This window comes from Pieris napi, chromosome 14 (genome assembly GCF_905475465.1).
Source record: "Pieris napi chromosome 14, ilPieNapi1.2, whole genome shotgun sequence".
Classification (NCBI taxonomy): Eukaryota; Metazoa; Arthropoda; class Insecta; order Lepidoptera; family Pieridae; genus Pieris; species Pieris napi.
Genome location: NC_062247.1, coordinates 12,352,661 through 12,379,211, shown reverse-complemented (window position 1 = coordinate 12,379,211; position 26,551 = coordinate 12,352,661). Strand labels below are relative to the sequence as shown.

At 34.1% G+C, this 26,551-nt stretch overlaps 3 protein-coding genes across 6 annotated transcripts; 2 read left to right on the top strand and 1 right to left on the bottom strand.

The window, feature by feature from the left end:
• Nucleotides 1–63: 63 nt before the first annotated feature.
• Nucleotides 64–6,323, bottom strand: LOC125055722 (dipeptidyl peptidase 3). 2 transcript variants are annotated; one of them, XM_047658233.1, is made up of 15 exons: nucleotides 6,169–6,323; nucleotides 5,725–5,843; nucleotides 5,495–5,647; nucleotides 4,933–5,160; nucleotides 4,510–4,636; nucleotides 4,029–4,317; nucleotides 3,548–3,673; nucleotides 3,191–3,318; nucleotides 2,937–3,079; nucleotides 2,326–2,437; nucleotides 2,114–2,246; nucleotides 1,752–1,875; nucleotides 1,416–1,563; nucleotides 844–1,017; nucleotides 64–329 (listed from the first exon to the last, which is right to left on the bottom strand). In XM_047658233.1, the coding sequence occupies exons 2-15, from the start codon at nucleotides 5,839–5,841 to the stop codon at nucleotides 172–174; spliced, it is 2,160 nt and encodes a 719-aa protein (XP_047514189.1). In that variant the 5' UTR covers nucleotides 5,842–5,843; nucleotides 6,169–6,323; the 3' UTR covers nucleotides 64–171. The 2 variants fall into 2 exon arrangements, with proteins under 2 accessions (XP_047514189.1, XP_047514188.1); XM_047658232.1 differs by lacking the exon at nucleotides 6,169–6,323 and adding an exon at nucleotides 6,002–6,162.
• A 1,383-nt stretch (nucleotides 6,324–7,706) lies between these two features.
• LOC125055721 (rho GTPase-activating protein 39) lies at nucleotides 7,707–23,137 on the top strand. Of its 3 annotated transcripts, none has more exons than XM_047658230.1 (22): nucleotides 7,707–7,846; nucleotides 8,032–8,122; nucleotides 8,364–8,456; nucleotides 8,532–8,660; nucleotides 9,534–9,673; nucleotides 12,126–12,249; nucleotides 12,495–12,606; nucleotides 12,767–12,876; nucleotides 13,189–13,278; nucleotides 13,478–13,608; nucleotides 14,008–14,160; nucleotides 14,769–14,905; nucleotides 15,611–15,724; nucleotides 15,814–15,954; nucleotides 16,422–16,702; nucleotides 16,914–17,120; nucleotides 17,240–17,445; nucleotides 18,000–18,192; nucleotides 18,951–19,082; nucleotides 19,317–19,557; nucleotides 19,806–19,960; nucleotides 20,311–23,137. In XM_047658230.1, the coding sequence occupies exons 1-22, from the start codon at nucleotides 7,833–7,835 to the stop codon at nucleotides 20,533–20,535; spliced, it is 3,219 nt and encodes a 1,072-aa protein (XP_047514186.1). In that variant the 5' UTR covers nucleotides 7,707–7,832; the 3' UTR covers nucleotides 20,536–23,137. The 3 variants fall into 3 exon arrangements, with proteins under 3 accessions (XP_047514186.1, XP_047514187.1, XP_047514185.1); XM_047658231.1 differs by having other exon boundaries at nucleotides 13,180–13,278; nucleotides 14,784–14,905; XM_047658229.1 differs by having other exon boundaries at nucleotides 13,180–13,278.
• LOC125055723 (putative gustatory receptor 28b) lies at nucleotides 23,122–25,673 on the top strand. Its single transcript, XM_047658234.1, has 4 exons — nucleotides 23,122–24,243; nucleotides 24,314–24,382; nucleotides 24,529–24,618; nucleotides 25,405–25,673. Exons 1-4 carry the CDS (start codon nucleotides 23,122–23,124, stop codon nucleotides 25,465–25,467), a joined length of 1,344 nt encoding a protein of 447 aa, XP_047514190.1. The 3' UTR covers nucleotides 25,468–25,673.
• The last annotated feature ends 878 nt before the right edge of the window (nucleotides 25,674–26,551 follow it).

Below are 26,551 nucleotides of genomic sequence, written 5' to 3'. Positions count from 1 at the left end.
CAGGCATATGTTTAAACAGCAGATTTTATGTAAAAATAAATGAGACAAATAAAGAAATGCTTGTTATTAAAACTTTAATAGTACCTAGATATCGGTTGCCGAGATGGTTTTATTTTTTAAATAGAAAAAATACAGAATCCAAAATGAACTATCTCATTTAACAAGTGCTTGTTATGCGGCGATTTTCTCTATTTCCGAGAAATATTGACTGTCTTCCTCGGCCAATCTCTCCAAAATGTCATCGACCTTGGTAGTGGGGAAACGTTGGACCCACGACGTCACCATGCCTTCGGCTGTCGCTGGATAACGTGTCAGCTTCACGTCCTCACCTAAAAATTATGAACAATTTGTTTCACAGAACACAAACAGTAATCACAATCGCAATTGGAAGATACAAAATAAATAAATCAGTGGCGCTACAACCTCTTTAGGTCTGGGCCTCAGATTTCTAAATCTGTTTCATGATCATTTTTTAAAATCTAATAGGTAAGTAGGTGATCAGCCTCCAGTGCCCGACACACGCCGTCGACTTTTTGTGTCTAAACATGTCAGTTTCCTCACGATGTTTTCCTTCACCGTTTGAGCAAATGTTAAATCACGTAGAAAGAAAGTCCATTGGCACAGCCTGGGATTGAACCTACGAACTCAGGGATGAGAGACGCACGCTGAAGCCACTAGGCCAACACTGCTCTTTTCTTCTTTTGCTCTTTCTTCTTCTTCTCTTCTTCTAATTGGAAGTTGCAGGGAAGTTAAATATATCCATACATAATAATATACGTTAATCAGTGGGTTTCGGCATTTATGCTCAATAGACAAAAACTGAATATTGAAGTTGTTAATTACCTTTAGCGACAGTATTGGGTTGTACAAATATGTTTCGTGGCTGTTTGTGCAACAGAACAATGTCTCTCCAGCGGTTCCAGGGCGCTTCCAGGCGACTGTACTTCTGGAACAGCTGCTCTCCCGCCGAAAAGTCACCCGTCGCCTTTATCGTTTGCAGCTTCACCAGGAAGTCGCCTGAAAGATTTAAATTAAAACAAAAAAAAACAAAGAAGAATTGATGAATAGTGTTTACAATCGCTTAACCTATGTAATTTTGATAATATTGTAACCAGCTAGAGGATCGGACAGGAAGGCAGATCTAGACAATTTTATAATCTATGGGAGCGCCTCTATGTTTAACGATCGAAAAAAATCGATAAACATTTTCCATTTCAATAATTAAAAGCATGTAAAATACTTGTGTGTGCGATTCTAATACCGTGAGAAATAAATTTGTTCGAATCCGTGATGTGATACGGACGACAGACTAAAAGCTTGACGGCCGGCGATGGCCATTCAGTACTGTCGAAAGATTACTTCTTTCGAGTAAAAAAGCGGTAAAGGTTCGGTATCCATTGGTACATCATTCTTACCAATAATCTTCTTGCCGTCGGTGCGCAGACGATCTTTCTGCAGCGTGAGCAGCAGGTTCCTGCCGGGCTCCGTCTCCGTCACCGTTAATAGGCCTTCGCCCTCCACCTCCAGTAGACGCATTATCACGAACCGAGCGCGAGCATGTGCCTGAAATAATATTTATATGAATAAAAAATTATTTCTTTATAATGTATTGAGGTAAATGAGTTTATATTTTTTTCTTAGCTGATAAACAGCTTTAATGACGTCATCGGCATTGAGGGTTTCGTGAGACAGCATTTAATAATATTTACTTGATATAACAAATTTGAAGGGATTTGGTAAGAGAGTATTACCTGCAGCCACGTATCGGTCGTGGGTTGGAACATCTCGGTCGCTTTGGCGGCCCCGTTCCACAAGAGGCTCAGCCAATTCACGTAGGTCACGTCTTCCGCCTCTTGGCCCTCGTAACCGAAGATTCTGTAAGTTAAATAACAAAACTAGGTTACGAAAAGCAAACAGGCAAAAAGAGATTATAAAAGTAACAATATTTTTTATATATTTAAAATCTATGAATTAACTTTGAAATGATGGAACTATGTATTTATAAATTAATCAGAAAATATTCCAAGATGTGTCAAAATGCCATCTGCAGCGAGATAGATCTGAAGACAAAATGAGATTCGCGAGAAGAATCTAGAATCAAAAAAGAACTCACTTTAATATTTCCTGGTCGAGAGACAGATACAGCCCGACGGCCTCCGCCCTGCACTCCTCGAAGGCGGAGCCCAGGGTCGTGAACTTGCTGTCGTAGGTCTCGCCTTCCGTGTACCACGACTCTATGTCCTTGCCTTTAGGAGATATTCAAAATTATTTACACATTTAATTACCAAGTTAGTAAGTATATATAAGTTGAGGTAGTAAGTATACCTGTCAAGGGATTCTTCACTTTCTCCTTGTCAAAGTTGAAGGTGCCGTCAGCGTTCTGCCTTAGCAGCTTACCGCTGCCGTGACCCAATAACTCGTGAAGGCCAACTTGAACCTGACCAATTAATATTATATACGACGTATAATGATAATTAATTATTTATTTCGAGGGTTTTTTCTGTAAATAAATAATATTACGAAACTTGTAGCTTTGATTAAGGTCAGGCATTGTTAACGTAAAGTCACACACCACTTTTAAACCAGGGAATTTGACGGCTTATATAAAATGATCATCAATCTTAGGATAACAAGGAATGACAGGTTCATTATAAAGTCATTAAGATGAATAGGAGATCTATTAAGCCAGTTATCTAAAATGAGTAAAATAGGTTTTTTTATAACAGGAGTCAATCGGGCAGGAGGCTCATATGTTAAGTGATACCGCCGCCCATGGACACTCATTGCGAGAGGTCTCGCGAGTGCGTTGCCGGCCTCTTAAGAATTGGTTCGAAATACTTCAGCGGGCTGTTGGTTCCGCAAAGTAATTGTGGTCGGCAGAAACAGGTCGGTGTGGGACGAGGTGATACAAGTGGAATTTCGCATTCTGCAAATACCTCAAAGGCGGCAACCCGATACTTCTCCAGCAGCTGCTTGTCTCCGTCGCTGAGGAAAGGAATGACGGACTCCTTGTAAGCGGCCGGAATCACGTTGCCTAACGACACGTTCTTGAAGCCTTCGTTCTGACGGATCTCGTCATCTGGAATATTTCAGTCAATCAAATTGCATTCATACAAAAAGATAACTAATTAAAGATCTTTGTATTAAATGATTCTTAAACATGAAATGAAATTATCTAAATTAAACTTACAGTTTGGAATGTTAATGCCAGCTGGAATGCCACTTCCAGAGAATGTAAGAACATCAAGGCTAGTAAAGTCAGGTCTCAGGAAGGTATCTTTTTCCAAATCTTGGCCCCAGGGCAGCAACTTGATAAACCTTTACATTTAATATGGTAAATTCACTGATAATTTAAAGATATTTTTTAATCAAATAATATTTTTTTAAGGACTGTTAAATGTATTATATATATAAATAATATATAGAATATACTAATTAAAATTATAATAATTAATCAAATAATTAACAATTTATTATTATAACATTATAATAAAGGAATGTAGGAATTTTCATCTATAAATCGTAACAAAGAGTATTGCGGGTATACCTTTCAGCACCATCAACTAAATCACCAAATTTCTTAGACATCTCCTTATTCACCATTGCCACAAATCCTTCGAATTCTCCCCGCTGACCACTTGGGTCCCGATAGGTTTCGATAAATCCCTGGTATCTGTGATACATGAACGGTTTGTGTGTATGACAGAATTAATGTTTTTTATTCACATAAAAATATTTATAAAATTTATGAATTTTTATACAGAATCTTAATGCAAAACTACACTACACTATTTTTTACATATTTTAACAAATATCACGATTTTCATTTATAAAATTTCACAATTAAGAATAGTTGATGAATGAATTATTGGTGATAATTAGTTTATTAAAAATCATACTTTATTTAAAAGAAGGTAATCAATCTTGTTTGCCTTCCTCTAAATAATTACTAATTTGCCAGGAACATAATTTAGCACCCAGGTGCATAGAAAGAAGTTAGCTAGAAAGGTAGTTTTTATAAAACTTACGTTTCAATAATAGGTCCCTTATCTCTAATCCAAAATCTGCTGCCTTCTTTATGTTCATTCAAATCGCCTTCATTAAAACTATTTACATAATGCCTCAACATATTCTTTTCATTTTCATTGGCAGCAAAGTCAACTGCTTTTGTGAGGTTTTCGGAAGCCAATTTGAGAAGAGGAGAATAATCACCACGGGTGACTTGGAAGTAGGCATTTTTATATTTCTCCTTTTCCATTGTCAGTCCTGCTTTAGGTGATGATTCTACACTGGCCAGATGGATGGTGTAGATTGGTACTGAAAAAGAAAAAAAATACAAATTGTTCTTCTTAGTCTGTACCTACGATATAATAATATAGATTGTAACAACACAGAACTGAAAACTTAGTTCTGATTGCAGTACAAAATTTAAATACCAATTATACTTAATGGAATAAATTTAAGAGAGTGAGATACAACTAACAATATAGTAGGTCCAATCCAACTTACATCCATCCTCTGCAACTGTTTTGAACGTTCTGCAGATGTATGCTTCAATTAGTTTTGTTTTCATCCAGTCATTGACCAAATTAGAGTCTTCTTCTGTGCAGTTACTTGAAAAGTATGTGGTAACTCCCTTTAATTAAATTAATTATATAAATATTAATATTTCAACATTAAATTTAAGCCTATTAAAATACATAGCTATATATAGGTACAACTATAATGAGACTTTGGAGTGGTTAGAAAATGACCTTATAGCTGTAAATTTAAAGTAATTAAAAATGATTCTGGTAGGCAACCAATACAGTTACATTATAATAATACTAAAATGTTTATCACTTAATAATATAATTACATAATTATATGGTGTATTGCATTATATTATGTAAATAAAACAGAAAAAGTTATAATATTAAAAGTAATAACAACCTTTTCAGCGAGGCCAAGACTAGTTAATCTTGGGGCTATACTGTAGATAGCATTTTGTGTCTTTTGCAATAACTTTGTAATATGAGTGCTGTCATTTTCAAATGCCTTGGATGCCTTAACAACTGCCTCAAAGGATTCTTTAGATAGATTTGGAATGAATTTTGTATCTCCAAAACCTTTATAATTTCCACTATTAGCAAATACTCCTCCAGCATATACTAGGAATGCCTGAAAAATCACACAATTTAATATTAATCATACATATTTTTTTACAATAGAATTATTTAAGTGTTTTAATACATCCTTTGAAGTAAATAATTATGTTAAGACTTACTAAAATAGCATTTATATTAAAATGTTTATAAGTAGGTAGCTAGCTAAATCAATAACATATTTTTGTATAACTGATAAAAATTAAAAACATAAGTGTATTGTAAAACCACAACCTATATTATCACACAGGATGTAGATAAAAATAGACTCATGGGAACTATTTGTAAGAATAGACAAGCTTTAACCATTGTAATATTATTAAGATATTATACATATATATTTGCCTTACTTGAAAATCATCCTCTGAAACACCTGCTTTCAAAGCTGATTGCTTAAGGTTCTCCAAAGGCTCTTCCAAGAAAACTCTATGTAGTAATGAAAATATTTTTGGAGATTCCGGGCTGGTTTGCATAAGTACAATCAGACCTCCATTCCACGCAGCCTGGAAATGTTCACTATTAAAGTATTTTATCATCACAAATGTTTTAAGAAGTATAAAAAGAATGATAGGTCTTTTACCTGACTTAAGTAATGAGCATATAGTTTTTCTTGTTTAGTTAAATTTTCAAAAGCTTGAGAGCTGTCCAATTCGACAAACCGTTGATTGTTAGGTAACAGAAAATGCGATCTATCCATGGCTGAAACGTAAAATATATTTATATAAGGTAATTTATTTTCGATATACATGTATTATCAAATGGTGCAAGAAAACAGAGTGATAGCTGTATTAGAATGTACTACAACACGCCTAGGTTTAAAAAATAAGAACATAAATAAATATAGATCATCTACTGACCATTAATCAGCTTTACAGGTTCATTTGTGTTCAACTTTGGAGCTTTTGTGCAGTATCGTTTGTATTTATTAAGATATGAATTAGCACAATCACGCCGGCACCTACACAAGTTAACAATAGAACGGAACATTGTTCCTTTTTACTATAATATTTATAATAGTACTTACTAAGGCTATACAGTATTCAATGAACAATGTTGTGTGCCGACTTATATTTTGGTTTAACTTCCAAAAATCTGGTTAATATCATGTAATAACTAATTAATTTACTACAACTATGCTACGGGACGGTGGCAAAGTGATTAGCAAAATAGCAAAACGGAAAACCGCAAACATGACTGTTGATAGTTGACAGTTGACACTGCACTCTGCACAAGGCCCTTGCGTTTTCCAATTACAGCACTAGAGCGCATTTTGCGGCATAATGCTCAACGTCGAGTGTTCCAACTACAGCAACGCTTCGCACAATTGAGCACTCTCAAAACGAATGCTCTCGCGAGCTTCTCGCAAACAATACCAACACAGTGACAGAAAATTGACCAGTATTTTTCTTTAAGTTGGCATTTATCGAAATTTTCGTTACTAAATATTATTTATTGTTGAAAAATTTGTAAGGCTTTCGTTTCGTCTTAGATTTTGAAAATAATTAAAGCTATTTCAAACTGCTAAAAAAAATAAATATTAGTATGGATGATAAATAGTTACTTTTTTTATATTCCACATTTAAAATATGAATACAATTTTATTTTAAAATTCGGATCTGTAAACAAATTTATTTTACAGGATTATACTTTAGAATAAATTGCAATGGTTTTGAAAAAGTATATAGGTAATTTTTTTAGAAATCATTAAAAAATATTACTCAAAACGTAAATGATGTAAACTTCTTACATGAAACTAAATATTTTACTGTTAATTTAGCTTGTTAAAACCTTATATTCTTTAAAGGTTTTCTATTATTTCAATAAAAAAAATGTTAATGAAATAATTTGATGATTAAAATAAGCGTAAAAAGTTTTCAACCAATTATTATTGTTTACCACATTATTTATACATTAATGAGGTTGCTAACTCAATTCATACAAATTCAACATTTTTTTTACAACACTGACTTAGCGCACTCTGCTGATACATTTGAAAACTAATTCACGTTCCAATTAAGCTTCAGCATTATGCGGCATTGTGCGGCACTGAGTCGCAAAATGCTCTGTAATTGGAAAACGCACCCTGTCGTCTGTCGCTTAACAAGTTCTACAAGGAGTTTGATGTAATGATAAACCTATTCTTTAGCGACCACATTGAACGGAAAATAATTACCTAATCAAAAAAATTAAATCTAGTTTTTGTGTGATATTTCCTACGTAAATAAAAATATGATAAACAATGTTATCTTTTTTTCCCTTTTTTACGCAATAGAATGGTGTTCGGAAATAAAGGACACACATATCTCTTCATAAAATATATGTTATAGTAATAACACTTAACAAATACGTTGTAACATACTATACTTATACTTCATTGTCCGGTTTTTATTTAGATTTTGTTTTCAAATACCAGTATCTAAAAAGAATCATTTCAGATTCAGACAAACGAGTCTTTATGTAAAAGCAACGATCCAAAATAAATAATAATCTGTGTAATGCTAATTGCTAAATGAATGTCAGATGCACAGTGTGAAGATTTTTGATCGTGTTTTTACATTTTTAGTCTGTGCTGTGAAGTAAACACTCAACATGGACGGTTTCCATAAAATTTTATACATATTTTTTTAGTTTTAAAATGTTGATACTATGATTAAGTAAAGTTTTAAAGAAAAAGTAAAAGGCTTGAAAATGTCTTCTGAAAGGTAATTTAAAATATAACAGACACATTTCTGTTTAAATGATCAATATCTTTAAAACAAATCGGTATAAACTTGCAAAATCAATAAAGTATACGCGGAAATCGTTAATGTCACGCCCAGCATTCGTCTGTTGCTGTGCGGTAGGGATGCAGTACCTGATTATGAATTACAGTCATGTTTTATTCTAGGGTGGAATGGGTGGAGATAATAGAACCGAAGACAAAGGAGCATATGTATGCTAACCTTACCACAGGAGAGTGTGTATGGGACCCACCTGAGGTAATATTTGTCTTTTTATTTATCTGTAGTTTAACTTTTATATGACTTTCAGTACTTTGTTAATTTTAAATTAGTGGTAACAAATAAAGGCAGTTTGTGGATATATCAACTGAAATTTATTATTTTAGTAACTATGTACTAGTAATATTTGTACTGGAGTGTCAATGACCTTGCATGATATATTAATTACAATCACATAATTAATATACAATGACAATTCTATTAAAACATATATTTTTAGGGTGTTAAAGTGAAACGCACAGACTCATCGCAATGGTGGGAATTATTTGACATCAATACACATAGATTTTATTATTATAATGCATCAACTCAGGTAAGTTAATGACAAATATGAATTAAATATCGAGTGACTTAAAAAGAAATGTTTTAATTATTTTTCTATCCCCAGACAACAGTGTGGCATAGACCCACAGACTGTGATATAATACCATTAGCAAAGTTACAAACATTAAAACAGAATACTGATCCACTAAAAAGGAGAGAAACTTCAACACAGACTAATTTGGCAGCACCACAGGTAGGCGTTTTCTTTAAAATTCTTGCTCTTGTTAATGTAAATATTGTATTTTAATTTTTACATCTTTTATTAACTTAAATAGGTATGTGTTTTAATTTATATTTAAATTTTGGGTGTGATAAATTTTACAATTTATTACACAATACTATTTATTTCAATAATTACTTTGTTGGCCACATATTGAAACTAAAGAAGTGACTTGGTCCAAATATCACCTTATAATAACTATAGAAATTTCAAGATTTTATTTGAAACCTGTTAAGTAATCTATGTTCCCTGAAAACTTCAAACTTAATATGATTTTAATCATAAATTCCATCTTTGTCAGTTGAAGTGTTGTGCACTTTACGCTGCCTTTTCTCCCGTAGTGAGCATCTCAACCTACCCTGTTAACCTCTTTTTCTAAAGTGAATTTTTACATTATTGCACTCTGATAACTTGGCCCTGTGCCAAAGGTTGTTCAAAACTTATTCAGATTTATAGAGCATGAGTTATACTGTGACTACATCGTTTATAAATGTTCTTTCAGTATTGATAGTAATTAATTAAATGCAGCAAAAACATAAATAGTCACTTAATATTCCATTTAAATTAGTTATTAAATGAATATAAGACAGTTTTGAATTTTTTAACATTTTATTTTTATAATTCATACCAAATTATGAGCGACATTTTGTTTACATGTCCTAAAATGTATCCTGGTCTAAAAATAATATGGATAATATAATCTCTATCCAATTATCTAGGGTTATATTATTTAGTCAGTCCTAACTTTTTAGCAAGATTTTGTAACAAACTTGTTTTGCCAGCTTTGTATTAAGATTTGCGTTTGCTATACCTATCTTCAATACATCAAAAATATTAACTTTTTAGGTACCATCAACACTAGACCCCCTTAACAGTAATGGCAACAGTACAGCAAGTGCCAGTAAATTATCACCATGCAATACCAAAAGCGTTACAATCACACAAACAAGTCCAGTGCGTACCAGGAGATCTCATTACCACCACAGGTAGGCTTTTACATTTTATTTTTGGATTGGTGGTGAGGAAGTTTCTCAAAATATTACCACTTTAAAATGCTAACTAGGTTTTTACTCTTTTGATCTAGTAAAATGATTATTGGTAAGGTGCCTATCTCCACTAAGATTCAAAATTGACTCTACGATTTGCCTATGTAACATTGTAGTTTAATCTATTGTGGATGGCCTAATTTTAAATTATAACTACTTTAAAAGGTCAAACTTTACATCTTTTGCTAGATATGAACATGATATGAGAGGTACTGTAGTAATTTAATGCTTCACAAATAAACACATTCTGTTAAATGATATCAAGTTACGAAATTGTGCAGAATAGAGTTCAAATACCATATGGCGTCTACATCATGTGTGTGATAAAAAATCTTAATTTATGTAAAAAGTATATCGAATGTAAGGCGTTATGGTTTTACGTCTCATCGCACAAAAATAATAATTTTGGGTTCAATGTGTACTAAATAGGTTGCTTATAATAAATATTACATCACTGCAAGTGTTTATTTTGAGCGAATTCATTGTTATACATCAGTGATCAGTGGTGTCACGACCTATTGCCTACTTTTCGATTTCGAGATACTTAAAGCAGATGTTCAACGACTTCTTAATAATTTCTCGAGCGTGCTCACAAAGTTGCTGTGAATTTTCTTCAGTTACAATTTAACATTCTAAAATACATTACAGTAACGATTTACATAAGATTTACGAATACTAGTCCAGTCAGTCAAGACAATTAATTCATTATATGTAATTCCAAAAGTTTTCAAATTTTGATGTAAGTTCGGGAGTGGTATTAAAACAAACTATAAAATTTTGCAACCTGCTCTGCGGTCCGGAACATTGTTAAAAATAAGTTTTGGTCGTGAAAAAAATTCCAAAAGTTCTGCAAACTTGGGGAAGTTTTCGATATAATATTTCATATCACGTATAAAATTTGCAACCAACCTAAGTGTACGGAACATTTTTCGTTATTAAAAATTAATGTTTTTCTTTATTAAACTGAAGGAAAACGTTCCAAAAGTTCTGTAAATTTGACAGATATATCGAAAATAAAATAAATAACAAAAAATGTTCCGTACACTTAGGTTGGTTGCAAATTTTATACGTGATATGAAATATTATATCGAAAACTTCCCCAAGTTTGCAGAACTTTTGGAATTTTTTTCACGACCATACAGCAAAAATTAATTTAATTGTAATTTTAACAATGTTCCGGACTGCGGACAAGGTTGCAAAATGAGATTTATTGTCGTCCCAATGTACCATTCACTTGACCGAAGTTTGAAAACTTTTGGAATTATTATCAAATTTTCGATTTCGAATGTCTATAATGACTGGTCTATACGTCTAATGCAGTTTAGGCACCTAATAGACTACGCTTTTTTAACATTGATCACCCCGTTACCGAATATATCAAGCTCTGAATGCGTAGTGTTTATTCTGTTGTATTCGTAAAAAAAAAATAAAGAAATATGTTTATTATGGAATATAAGATACACAAGTATCACTTATTACACGTCTTTAAATTTGAATCTGTAGGCATCCCTACTCATCGGCAAAGAAGACAGAGGGTGTAGGCCGAGAGAAAAAGCCGGCGTAAAAAACTCTCGGTACTCTTATAAAATAGCAAATCATCAAACAACAGTCTACTCCTCCCTCAAAGGCCGGCAACGCACCCACTAAAAATGGGTGTCTATGGGCTGCGCAGACTGCCCTTTTTGGTCGTCCCGCAAGCTCGTTTGCCCCCCTATTTTATAATAAAAAAACAACGCTTATTTTAAAACAAATATCGCAAATTGATTAGAAGTAGCCTGTCTAGCACTAGTCCCAGGCCCTTTTATCAACTAGATAATAATCGTTAACTTTATACTAAGCCTTTTTACACGTCTTTTCATTAATATATTTCTTAAATTTATTAAAAGGCAGAGATAAAAGAGCCTCTGGGTTTTTATTAAGGAAAAATATCCCTTTTCCCAAAAAAGAATTACTAACTTTAGAAAGTCTAGTACGGGGAAATTGTAGCCTGCGTTTGTTCCGTGTCTTAACATTGTGCGTATGTTCTATTCTAGTAAACTTATCACTATTTTTGTATACATACATAATATTTTCATAAATATATTGTAACCTGGGAGTTCAGGCGCCTCTCATTCTTGAAAAAAGGAAGTGAGAGAATCACTAAACAGAGAATTTGGAAGTTTGCTTTGATTTAGAACCTTGCGAAAGATTAAGGGACGACAATGTTAATATTCTGTAAGAGGTTGACTATTTGTATTTGACGCTTTAACAGTTTGTATAAGAACATACAGCCTAGATTTCTCCAATTATTGGGGGAGGCCTTTAACATATTATGTTAGTAAGTAGTTGTATTTTTGGATATTATTTTATTACGTTTTATTATTTATTTTTGATTTTTTGTTATGATTCATAGAAACAGCGGCGAAAGCCGTCGGGGGAGGCTTAGTGAAGATGGAACGACTCCTCTTTGTCGTCATACGGACTCGGGACGGTCCTCCGATAGTAGCATTAGTAGCGCACAGCAGAGACGGAAACAGGTAATATTATTTGAATCTATAGTATGGAACACATCTGCAGAATCATTTAATCTTTTTTGCTTCAAAGTACTCGAAGTTTTGTGATAAATAATCGCGTTATTATCCGAAAATGTGTGGTTGCGTAAGCGAGAGATCATATTAAAGAACGCTTAAAAATAGCCGCGTTATGCACCAAATTACCAATGTACAGAATCGACCTTAAGACGTCTTTTTATTAACTGTAGATAATATTTCTGTCCATTTAGGAACTAAGTGCAGTATGTAATCCACCAATTTGTACGCCACAATTAAAGAAGAGGAGCAGCGTCCAGCCACCTCCCACCCACGCTGAAACTGATAAATGGTCACCACATTCAGGTATTTTTTAATCAGTTTTATTTAGATTTCTTCTTATTGCGTCTGCCCTATCGCAATGGTGTTTTACAACTCATTCTTAGTTACTAAGGATTTATAATAAGAATTCAAAAATGTTTATTATGTTTTAAGATGATAAATTAACTAATCCGTATTCTTTTAGGATTAAACCGCAGCGGAAGTTTCATCTCGCCACGAAAAGACGCATCCGATGACTCGATGCATGAAAAGTATTTTAAATCCGTCGAAAGCACTCCATTAACTAGACGTAAGGTAATACACCTACAGATATTATATAAAATACATTTTGTGAAGTTAAAAGCGCTTAAAACTTGATTCTCATACGAGTGGAACATTTTCTAGGGTTTTATTCAAGCTGAAAGGTCTTTTAATGTGGAATAGGTTGTTGGGAAATTATGCTATAACTTTGACTAAGTAATAATTTTTACGTGTAATCGGATTTCAAATACTTCCAAATTCAATATATTTTATTGTAGATTGTTGATGTGAATTAATCATCAATGGCAATCTTAAATTTTAATTATACAATGCACGAATAAATGTTAATAATAACAGTTAAAGCAGCAATCTGCGGGTGGGTCCTCGTGCGAGTCAGCATCTCCTCAAAGTCCCAGCAGTCCATTGCAGAAGCCCCAACCTACGCCGTTTTTACAGGTATATCTGAAATGAAATCATTCTGGCTCGAAGGTCCAAAAAAGATTTGCTTGAATCAAGAATTTTGTTTTTCATTAAAATTTATACACACTATCGATTTTACATGTAATCTATGACGAAAATTTGATTTCTCATATCGACATAAGCGGTACGAGTTCTTGGGGTCGGTCATTCTGTATTGAAATTCATTATATTTCAGACGTCAGCAGCCCGGCCGTCTTTGGTGTCGTCGATATCTCTGGCCACGGAGGCCGGTGGCGCCAGACACATGTTGAGCTTGGAAAGACCGCATCATCTCTCACGGCACTCGCGGGAGAGGTATTCGGATAGGTGAGCATACTAAAACTACTCCACCAAAACACCAAACTTTGCCATACTTTATTCAAGTTTACTACATGAATAATACTTAAAAGTTCTTCTGTTTAGGTATAAAACACCCGTCACCATAACTCCAAACAAATTCTTATTGCATTTATCGAATCGCCTTTATTGACTTACTACCATACTAATATAATATTAAGGACAAAATTGTATCTAACACAATAATAACTATATAAATATACTTATGATTGTCTGCTTTAATAAATTCGAATTTAAGTAATGGTCTCATTTATTAAATTTTGTGTTATAAAACCAAGTTTCTTTTATAAAATATAGAGAAAGTTAGAGATACGTGTAAAAGGTAATTATTAAAGCACAAATTGAACACTCAATATCCTTAATATACAGGCATCTAGACAAAGATCGTTTAGCTGAGTTGGACCGTATCGAGCGTTACCCGGAGAAGCAAGCCGTGTACAGTGTGGACAAGCCTTTCCGCCAGACCAGCCTCGACCTCCGCCATAATGCCAGCAACTGGCACCAGCCGAGGGAGTTTACTAGGTTAGATAAAAAAAAATATGTGCTGTGTGTGTGTTTGTTAAAAATGTATATTACAAAACCAGTCAAATGATACTGAGTAATTAAGTGGGCAACTATACTCCGATAAAATATATATAGGGTAATATATAGTAACTATCCTATACTCCGATTTTTAATTCCGTAGAATTCTAACAGCTATCATTTTTTGACATGTCAGAGATGGCAAACCTTTTGGCCGGCCATATTTTTCGATTTTAATACGAGTCTCATCACAAACAGTAAAATACTCACAAGTAAAGATAACATTTTATTTTGTTCTTAACCTGGAATTGGTAGGCAGTGATGCCAGCTAAACAATAAAATAAAGTAATTAAAGTTAATTCGATATATTGTTCGTGATATTGAAATATTTGTATTAGGTCACTTGAGTAAGTAATATTTACCTATTTGTAGGTAAATATTACTTAAATATTGCCCTAAATTAGGTAAAAATTGTCCCTTTTTCGGCGGAGAACTTTTTTAGTAGCAACACTTATGATATGTCAGAATTCTACGCAATAAAAAATCGGAGTATAGGGTCTATCTCTTAGCTTATTAAAATCAATAATTCTCAATTAATTGTTCCATAGTTCGTCAATTTCCAGACGCCAGCAGGCAGAGCCCGAGCGCTTCACTTCGAGCAAATCCTCCAAACAGCAGCAGAGGCCCCACGAACACAACTTCATGAGGCTCTCGTCCGCCAACGAGGCCGACAACGTCGCCGCTGGTAATTCCTCAATTCCAGTAACTCGGCGAAATTAACTAACTCATAAGTGTGTCAACTGTATAACAGTTAAAAATGTTAGGTGTCATGATGTTCACGCAAGAATCGTACTGAAAATAATAAAAATAAAATGTTATTTATAGTTAATATATAGTCTGTAGAAGACGTGACTTATAATAAAAGTGATAATGGTGCAGAGCGAAATATCTTGTAAATAATCATAAATTTATTAAATAAAGATATATAAAAAACTAGCTGTACCCCGCCACGCTTTGCAAGTGGCGCATAGTGATTGAATGGTTGAGAAATGATAAACATAACAAAGAATACATTTCATATAAGTTTAATTTTGCAATACTTGTGTAAAAAAATGAAAAAAAAAAAAAACAACACTCAAAAAAAGGTTATAACAATCCTTGATGCGATAATATATCATGCTAAAATTTTAGCTCGATCGGTGCAGAATTTTTTGAGTTTTTGAAACTTACACAAACCAACATGACACTTTTATATATATAGATTAGTATTTCAGTCACGTGACACAAAAACACACTGACACAAAGTAGTCGAATCAAAGATGACGTGGCATTCTTGTAAATAATATGACGTCACCTGTCTAATCCTGTAGTATAAAAGTATTTGTGTAAATTAAATTGAAATTTAAGAAAATAATCATGAAACCATTAATTATGTATAATATTGTTTTAGTGAACTATAAGTTAAAAAGCGTGAATTTGGAGCCAGCCCTGACGGAGCCGAATGTCCAGAAACATAACCAGAGACTCGAGAGGACTACCACAAGGGACAGAACTAAATCTCGACGTTTGTATTTTCATATTTTATATTAAACAAATTAGACCTCTAAAAGATATATTGGATAACGATTGTTCATCATTATACTTTTGGTAAAGGTCACAAGCGAGCAGCGGAGGCAGAAGAGGTAGAAGAGGAGGAGGAGGGGGGTTCCCCCTTGTACTGCAACTGGGACTTACGAGGACTCCAGCATCTGCTGCCGCTGCAGGATTATATCATACAGCAGGCAAAGCTATCCAGTAAGTGTTAACAATAAATAAATAATATTTACGGGTTGCTCGTGTCTTTGTACCTGTTACTATAAGTAGCTATTAACAAAATGATTAATAAGGGAGCGTTCAAGTATTACGTCATGCAATTTTTGAAGATCATTGACCCCCCCCCCCCTCCCCATGTAACGCGCCGTAACGTTTTTCTGTACACAATAGTAAAACGTATCGTAAACACTCAGTAAACTCTTTATAGCTAAAAGTTACCATTATGTGGTGTAAAGTACTGGAAAGTCGAAAATAATATTAATACGAGTAATTAAATCCCCGCCCCGCATCGTAACGTTTTAAAAAAGGACCCCCCCCCCCCTAAATTCGTTACGTAATACTTGAACGCTCCCTAACTCTAATTATTAACCTCAAATTTTAATTGCTCATTACATAGATTATTATTTCACCTTGAATCTATCTAAAATACATACATTTATCGTTTTCAGGCCGAAGCCGCTACGGCCATTCAGACTCGGAGAACGAATCCGGATCTTCGCATTCCAGATCCGGCTCCGAATCCCGGTCACTGTCCGGCCACGAGCCGGATAACGAATCCTCAGACGGTGGAGCGAGAACGCCGGATGACGATGACGGATCCGGCGTGTATCTGCCTCACACGTATACGCAGAGGCCTTTAGATGTGGAATATATGAACCATGGCGTCTCCTATTATAATACGTTCGTTGGCTTTGAGCGGGATCGGCAGCCGTCGCCAGGCATTCACAGGGTCAGTTTGGTCTTTATTTTTTAATTTTGCAATTATTTTCATTTCATAGTTCAAAAACTGAATTTTTACAGTCATTAAAGCTCATTTTGAGCCGGTATACTTTATTAGAAAATGGTTAGGTGAGATAATATTAATTTTTCAAATTACCTTTATGTTAAATTCCATTAAATGATTTTGACTTTTTTATTAATTTAATATTTAACTTCTTCAGACGTCATCCGTGGGCGGTGGCAATACCAGTATAGGTAGCACATCGGCCAGTGTCCCAGACGGAGCCGAAGGTGGAGCCTTGTACAGCCCCGTGCGGTCACATCCGCGTCACCCCCCACTCCTGCCCCACATGCCCCCACCCGAACAGGACATTGAGATATTCGCAAAGGACAACCTCAACTTCAGCAAGGGAATCTTTAGGAGAAAGGTAATTTGTTTGAATTCTGTTTTTGGATAGTAGCGATGAAGATATTAAAAGAACATTGCTTTATTTTTAATATATATATTTTCCCATTCACATTATTTTAAAATCCATTATATCTTCAGGCATCAGTCCGCGATATGCTCTCTTGGACGTCTTCATCGATAAGTGCCCCAATGGTGGGGGCAGACTGGGACAAGGGGCACAAAAAGGCCGCGATAGATCTGTTCCGTCTGGTGCAGATATACATGGGGGACCGAAAGGCTCGTCCCGGTATGACGCTCAACTCGGTGGCCCAGGATATATTACACGCTACATTCACTAATGAAAAGTGAGTTCATAACTTTTTAACATATTTCGATTGTTTGGGCGTGGAACTTTTCAGTGATCAATTTACAATTAGAGGTGGTTTTCAGTACTTAATTATTAAGTTTTCTCGAATCTTAGAGATTATTAAATGGCAAGGCAAGTGTGACCATTTGTGTCACAAATTCCGGCTCGTAGGACCAGACGAAAAGGTCATCTTTTTTATTAACGATTATTGTAATGTTTGTTTTTTTAAGGATTCAATGCACTGGTTTCTCTGAAACTAAAATAATATATCAATGCGATCCTTTTTTATTTGAATCAGGTATTTTTCAACATATGTATAAATAATGTTGATGTGTATTTAATGTTGGTTAAGTTTTTTAACGATTTCTTTTTCAAATATATTTTATACTACATATGTGTTGAAATGTATAACATATACCTACTAGCGCCATCTGCTAGACTGTGTGTTAATATTGTTTTTACAATAAAGTGTCAGTTGACAGTTGTTACCCGACCTCTGTGCGTATCATTTACAATATGTCATATGGTATATCGATAGCTCGTGTCCCTCAGGCTCCGCGACGAGCTGTACGTGCAGTTGTGCCGGCAGACCACAGAGAACCCTCTCAGGGACTCGTTGCTCCGCGGGTGGGAGCTGTTGGCCGTGTGCCTGGCCTTCGTCCCCCCCTCGCCGGCTTTTCAACCGGCTCTCACCAACTATGTCAACAGGCATCGGGATCCCGCCTTTGCCGACTGCTTCCCTGAGGTGAGTCAAATGTAGGGCTAAAATGTGGGTAGTTACAAAAATTCATTATTTTCACAATTAAATATAGCGGTAAATCCACGATTTCTCTGAACATTGTAATATATGAGTGGCTGATATTTTTAAAGTTATACTTCTTTTGGCGCGTTAGGGAAAAATGATGAGTGAAAAATTTTTCCGATGCGCGCGCACACCGTCACAAAAAACCGACACGCTGAAGTTAGCTATAGTCAACATTTTAGTTTTTTTATTGTTAGTGTCGTTTTTTCTACAAACATAGAATAAGACGAAAGATAACATTTTTTTAAATAATTTTATCTTGTTACTTCAAAGAAGTATAACTTCTAACGCGTGTACATAAGTAAACATAAGTTTTTTTATATTAATAATTGTTAATGGCTCTTTTATCTCTGCCTTTCAATAAATTTAAGAAATGTATTAAAGAAAAGCTGTGTAAAAAGGCTTACTATAAAGTCAACGATTATCTAGTTAATAAAAGGGCCTGGGACTAGTGCTAGACAGGCTACCTCTAATTAATTTGCGATATTTGTTTTAAAATAAGTGTTGTTTGATGATTTGCTATTTTAAAAGAGTACCGAGATTTTTTTACGCCGGCTTTTTCTCTCGGCCTACACCCTCTGTCTTCTTTGCCGATGAGTAGGGATGCCTACAAATTCAAATTTAATGATGTGGAATAAGTGATACATGTATCTTATGTTCCATAATAAACATATTTTATTTTTTATTTATTTTAAATGCAGGTCGGAAAATGGCCGATTCACGTGCAAGTGTCCCACTACGCGAGCGTAGCGTGCAAACGACTCGAACGAATAGGCTTCGGAGGCAAAAGACAGCCGAGGAAGCCCACTACGGACGACATCGACCAAGCTCGGGTGAGACTCCTTTCGAAAAGATGATATGCTCTGCCCCCAGTCGTGGGCAACTCACTGATAAATGAACTAAAACATTAGAGTTTAATGCTTATAATTTTACTTTAAATGATTAGTTATTGATAAATTATTAATGTTTTTGTGTTTGAATTTATAACACGATAGCGTGTTATAATTGGAAAAGGCGTGGTAAATAAACATATTTTAACAACAAACTCATTTTCTATTATCATCCAGATACAAATCTTCCGCCAATCGATGTTCGGGAATACTCTCCAAGAAGTGATGATGCTTCAGAAGGAACGGTTTCCGAACAGGCAGCTGCCGTGGGTGCAGGTGGCTCTCTCTCAGCAAGTGTTGGCCCTCAACGGGAGAGAGACGGAGGGTATTTTCAGAGTGTCGGCGGACGTCGACGAAGTCAACGCCTTGAAGGCCAAGATCGACAACTGGGAACTTCCCGATGTCTCAACTTTGACAGGTTCGTCAAGGTTTTACTTTGACCATAAGTCAAACCAGGTGACACTGTTAAATGTCATTTGTATGCGAGTTCAATAACATAATTTATTATTTCTATTTTTATTTATGTATTCATACTGAATTTTGTGTCACGGTGCGCGCGCATCGTAAAATTTCACTCTCATAAATTTTTCATAACGCGCCTAAAGAAGTATAACTTCAAAAATATAACATTACATTTACTTTAAATAAGCTACAATAATTATTTAGATGCGCACGCGCCGGCCAGCCTTCTGAAGCTCTGGTACCGGGAGTTATACGAACCCCTGATCCCGGATGCCTTGTACGGGGCCTGCGTGGCGGCCGGGAGTGACTTCGCCGCCTGCACTAGAGCGTTGCAGAGGCTGCCCGCGCTTAATAGATTGGTAATTTTCTCATTTTTTTATTCATACATTTATTAAAATCCTTTTTAGCATCTGATAAAATAAGGCTTTTAAATAACTATTAGAATGTATAAGAATATTTTATCCACCAATAAATAAATAATAAATCATTCAGTTAAATATTTTTTTATGTTACGGTATTGAAGAAAACTAACGGTCCATTTCTGGAAGGTGCATTAATTTTCTAATCAATGACAAATCAATTCGAGTTGCTGAAACCTTAGTTGGATTAAAAAAATCTGTTGAAATCACCCAAAAGAACTTCATATCACTAGTAATTAATAAATCCTCAATTTCAAAGTTCATTTTTATTCAACATGTATATCCCGCAGGTACTGACATATTTAATAAGCTTCCTGCAACAATTCAATGCGCCCGAAGTGGTGAGTCAAACTAAGATGGATTCAGCCAATCTGGCCATGGTGTTCGCTCCGAACTGTCTCCGATGCACCTCGCAGGACCCCAGGGTCATTCTGGAGAATGCGCGCAAAGAAATGACTTTTCTGAAGACATTGATCACTAACCTTGACACGTCTCACGTTCATGATCTTCTGTGACCGAATCTCAATTATTATAATAATAATATCTCGGAATAGCTTTCGCATAATAAAAGCATGCAATACTTAAATCTCTAAAAGCTCTCATGACCAATAGATCACTTGATCCCTAGGAAGATCGTAGATAATAGATCTCTTAATGTGCTTCAAATTTGATAAATTCGGTATGATTTTTCATTTATTCTAGTCTCGAGACGAAATATCAAAACGACTTTACTGGGTTACAATGAACCGCTTTTAGATAATTATGTCTCAGATTCACTTAATTAAAAATATTATTTTATTTAATACTAAATAATTCGTGTAAAAGCAATATTTTCTAAGATATTAAAACTTTGAAAGTGATTTAAATAAAAAAAAATATTGGTTGAATCCAAAGATATTTAATGATATTTTAATGTGGCACTCCATGACATTACGTTTAAGTTAAGGACATTTTACGTTTTTATTTAGTACGCTAAAGTGCGTACGCGGGCCGTGAATTACAGCGTGCACGCACGTCGATTAAATTTATTTATTCTAAACGTATATGAACACATTATTTTAATAGTTTTAATCGTCACCTTTAACTTTTGCTTCAATACCTGGAAATCATTTAAAGTAATTTCATATAAATGGTATAATAAATATAAATATAAAAACATCATAACCTTTGGTCTTTGTGGTCAGTTATTCAAGCGCTTAATAATTATAATTCAGCATTCTGTGAACCGGTTTCTGGGTATTTAGGGTTGAAAACATAATAAAAATGATGAGGAAACATACACGATTTTTTACATATTCTATCATATATTAAATATAATATTTATGTAACAAAAAGCCCCATTTCATTAACGAACAATTAAATTTTTCAATGAAATGACGCAGATAGAAGCACTATAATGATATACAATTTAGTTACATAAATATATGTAATGACGATGCCTGTCACGTTGATGAATAATTATTATGATTCCGCAAGTGTCATGTTCTCTTAACCTGGGTTTTTCTTTGTCTATTAATTATAATAGTTAGACCAACTACGCTGCAAACGTGATTTATTAAGATGTTAACACTAAAATGGTAATATTTTGATTTATTTCTTTCTTTCAATGAGAAATACTGCATGGAAATTAGTACAAAAAACCGCTTGAATAACTGAAATCTATCAAATAAAGTTAATATAATTTTCAATTGAATCGAATCATACACCTAGAACATCTGACGCACAATTTAAATTACGTCACTGAACTATGCTAGAATAGTTGTTTAAACAAAGTATACATAAAATCGTGTTTAATAGATGCTTTATCAAATAGAAGTATATTCATGATACAAAAACTATGTTAATGTATAGAACATAACAATTTCAAATAGTGTTCATTATATATAGATCGCGTAGAATTACCTGAACCAAATGCTTAGGGCAGCTCTAAGGCCTTGTAAATTCTATATCGAAACTTCTAGAAGATATAATCGGTTTTCTATATTCGAATATTTAAGTAAAGCGCAGCTATAGTGTTGTTATAGTTCTAAAATATATACGGCATAAATAGGTGAAGTAAAAAGTTGATATTTTTCAAGTTATTGCAGCCACACATTACTATTGTGTGTATGTGTTCTCTATTTTGTCGGTTAATTTTAGTTATTGCTATAAACAGCAAACAAACCGCCTCTTTTGTCACAACGCTTTTAATTTAAGATTTATTTCGCTCGCATTTAACTTGATTTTATAGTCATGATGTTATTATAACTCTGTCGAGGTAAAAAAGAATTCCTTCGGACATTCCGCGTTCCAATGAAGATTTGCAATTATTTTTTTATATTTTATTAGAACAGCTAGATATGTAATAAGTAATATTTTTTTAAATTGCGTTTTTCCTTTCTGTCTAAATAGGAAAATACTGTAAAATTATTGATAATGATACAGAGAATCAAGTGTTTTGTTACTGATATATAAAACAAGTTAAGATTAATGTTTTTTTTAGTTTTGTTTTTACAAAAACTGATCATCATCCCGGTTATTAAAAAATGTATAATTTATAATTAGTCGACATGAATTTGTTTTAAAGGATTTTTGTAAATTAATTAATCGTGCCATAAATAAACTGATCGAGACTGTAAAATGTTATTAATAGATCACCTCTACTTTGATTACAACCGGAATCCTATTCGAATCTCAGTTTAATTGCCATTATAAGGTTAACTCCCGCATCAACTCGACTATAAGGGTATTTACCGCTTAAAATGCCTTTCAACGAATTTCTAAGTAATCAATTTGTATCGAGTTTCCTTATTTATGTTTACCGTATGTTCAGAGATAGGCGAATTGTGATTATACGCAGATGCATGAACGCACCTAATCAATTTAAATTACAATAATGATATATTTGGCAATGAGATGTTCTATATTATATACCGAAGCTTGTATTTTAATTATGTAAAGTTGTATAGTGCTTATAAATAATGTACTTTTACTTTTATCCCTTGTATATAATATGCCTTTCATTTGTTCAAGACGATATAACTATAATGTGGACATCGTTCATTTTGGTTATTACTGTAAATGTGAACATTTGAACAAATAAATATCTAATCGTCCATTGGATGATTGCAAATACCAGTAATTTGTTTTATTTCATTTTCCTGAATTGCCTCCACTTTAGAATTAATTTCCATTTCGGTTCAGTAAGCTGGGTTGTGAAGGGTGAACTGACGATGTTTATTCAGCGATTTTTAAAAAGAAAACGCCAATTTCACCACATTTTAGATGGATACATTTTTATAATGTTGTTGAGAAAACTTCTAGGTGCATCGTTTTTCTCTTTAATGTGGTCTCGTGATAAAGTGGTTGCGACATTTAGCTACCTCGGGTTCGTTTCCTTCAATGTATGGTACTCTTTGTATTTCTGGTCTATGTATAACGTTTTCATTGCCGATCAAACGATTCTTCGAATTCTATTTGAAACCAAAATAAGGCAGTACGGGGATTTGGTGGAAAATATTGTGATAACTGCCTATGTCGTGTACACAATGTGGAAGATTTCATATGACTTAAGCGGATCGACTGAACACATCAAGCAGATTATGGAGATCGACGCTGAGATCGAGAAATTGGGTGAAAGGATAGATTATTCAAAAAGTGCGACCCTATCTTTATTCGTTCTGATTTCGCATTTTGTCGTCTGCTTCATTCGTGTATTCGTTGTATGCATCTCCATGGGCAACAGAAAGGCATCTCTTCATTACAGTAAACTTTTCCAAATAACATTTTCTGATTCTCTGTCTTTTACAGTGACAAATTATTTTTGCACGTATCTCTACGCGCTACGGGATAGATATAAAAGAATTAATCGGGTCCTTAAGGGCTTAGGAACACGCTCGGACAAAGATCTGTTCGTTCGTAATAAAAACCTAATAAATGTGTATAGGATGGAAGATAGACATGTTTGTAAGAAGATAAATGCTTGTGGGAAAGTATACAGTATGCTGTTTAAAGCGTCGGAAACCGCGAATGACAAATTCGGTTTTGCATTGCTCCTGACTATGTTTGTGTGGTTGATACTGACTGTATTATATCTTTACTATTTTATGGAAGCCACCGCTGCCGGACTGTTTCACGACGTTCAAAGATACATTAACTTCTTAGTTTATGTGTCTTGGCAGATCATTTTCGCCGTAGCCATTATTTCATCTGCTATTTATTTTTGTGAAAATATTGTGAAGGAGGTACGTATTTCTATGAATACTACAGTTAAGTTTGAATTATTATTTTCGGATAATTGATTTATTGTTTAAGGCTAAACTTACATCATACTTGGTACATACAATCATCAGTGACACTTGGGATATGTCTGTTAAAGAAGAGGTATTTATTTAATATTTTTCAGGCTAGAAACACGTGATATCTTTGCTTATAAATTACCAAGTTACGTATGCGTTTTCATCACATATTGAGACACCCTTAGACTCGTCACCTATTCGTTGATTTATTCACGACAATATTATTTTTAGGCTTTACGTCTGTCGATTCAAATTGTTCATCAAACGCCTAAATTCACAGCACGGGGTCTGTTTATCGTGGAGTATGAACTTTTGTTAGAGGTATGAAACGACATGAAATTCATTAATTTAGTATTATAACTAAAATAATAGGTAAGTAAAGTTTTTGGCAATCAATAGCAATGTAATCAGCATTCCAAATCCCTTCTATTTCTTTAAGGATATTCCTCTATACTGGCTTAGCGTGTAGCTACAATAAACCAACACATTATGTACTTAACGCAGATATGTGTGATAGATGAATAACAGAAACGGAGTTGTCTCTCTGATGTTTCAAACGGGCAGGACTCATTTGACTTTAGGGATACCACCACGGACTCCATGGAACTCACTGCGAGTGGCTAGTGACACCTTTTTTAGAAGTGGTAATTAGTACTACCAATTCTAGAAAAGCCGGTGTTTAGCTTTAGCATGCTAATCCACTCGATTTTCATACTAATGTTAATAAACTCGATTATCATACTAATGCTACCAAAGATAATACCAAAGATAAGAAAAAAGAACGCCTACTATAAATATTTAAGCAATACGGTATACAGCTCCGAAATCGTGCACAAAATTTAAGTTATCATTTATAGTCATAGACAAAGAGGAAATACTCCACTAGGCCATTGTAATTTCTCTCTCAGAATTTAAATGCATTCTGTGCGCCATTAGCGGAATTTAATGGTCTTTTTCCTGTTGTTTTCTTGGCTAACTTTAGGTTTTTACCGCTTGTTTTGAGAACATACTGTTTAGGAATACAAAGTGTCGCTTTAATATGCTATAAAAAATTCTTACTAACATAATCTCAAGGAAACGAACTACATGGTTTTTTTTTATTTTCAGGGAGCCCGCTCTGTTTTGACCTTTCTTGTGATATTATTACAATTCGTTACTCAAAAGAATTAGGGGAAGGAGCTGGCGAAAGAACTTTTAAAATGTTTAGTATTGTGAGCTGAATAAAAAATATACAAAATCTGTTTATCGAGTATTATTCAGCTGATATTAAACTTACCTACGTACGGAAAAAGGCAAATAGAGCTTTATTTTTTCTTTCCTACTAGTTGGTTGTTCGTTGGTTGTATAGGACTGGCGAAGTTATCATTGAATACCATATGTGTATATATAGAAAAATACGGACCGATTAATTCTAGGCCTTCGTCTGACTCCAGAGGGGTCTTTTAGACAGCATTTACTTAGTTGTACATTATTTTATAGATAGTATTTAGATAGACATCTATAAAGTATTTACCTCAAAAATTTTGACTGTTTGGTAAGTCACTTTCGATACTCACAATTTTTTATAATATTATACGAAAGAATAAGATTAATTTATCATTTATAAAAAAATTGAAAAACCAAATATCTAAAAAAATATATTTATCTATTTATGAATTTACAAACTCCCAGGAAAAATTGAGAAAAATCAAACATTTATGTAAGTACACAGCTAGATATCCTTCCAAAAGCCAAGGAAGCTACTGGGTCTCACTTCACTGATCACGTAGCCCAAAATAATATTGAAGTTGACACGGCGAAGAAGTGAAGCTTGTTCCGCTCCACCGTTGAAACAATTATTAATGGTCGTGGGACGTGGAAAGTAACTGTGACTGCGACTACCCTTAACTGCAGCTCTTCGTCAACCACCTTTATAAATACTAGAAAATTAGACAGAACAGAAAACTAGGACCGGAAATCTCTTTAATTGGTTTAAAGTCAAACAACAAAAGCAAAATAACTCGTTTGAATCAACACTAGACTAGATTTATAAACAAACGTTACGTTGATCTGTAAGTGGATGTGACATAAGTAGACTATGATTAAACAACCTGAATCGCGCGACTTCGGCGACGTAGAAGCGTAAAAGTTACAATTATTGGTATTGCTCTTAGTTTTAATAAATATTCGAAACAAAAACAGTTCGTTTTCTGTGCCCTGATTATTATTTATAAAAAATTATATTAACTTTTTTCCTATACTTTCTTTATTGTTT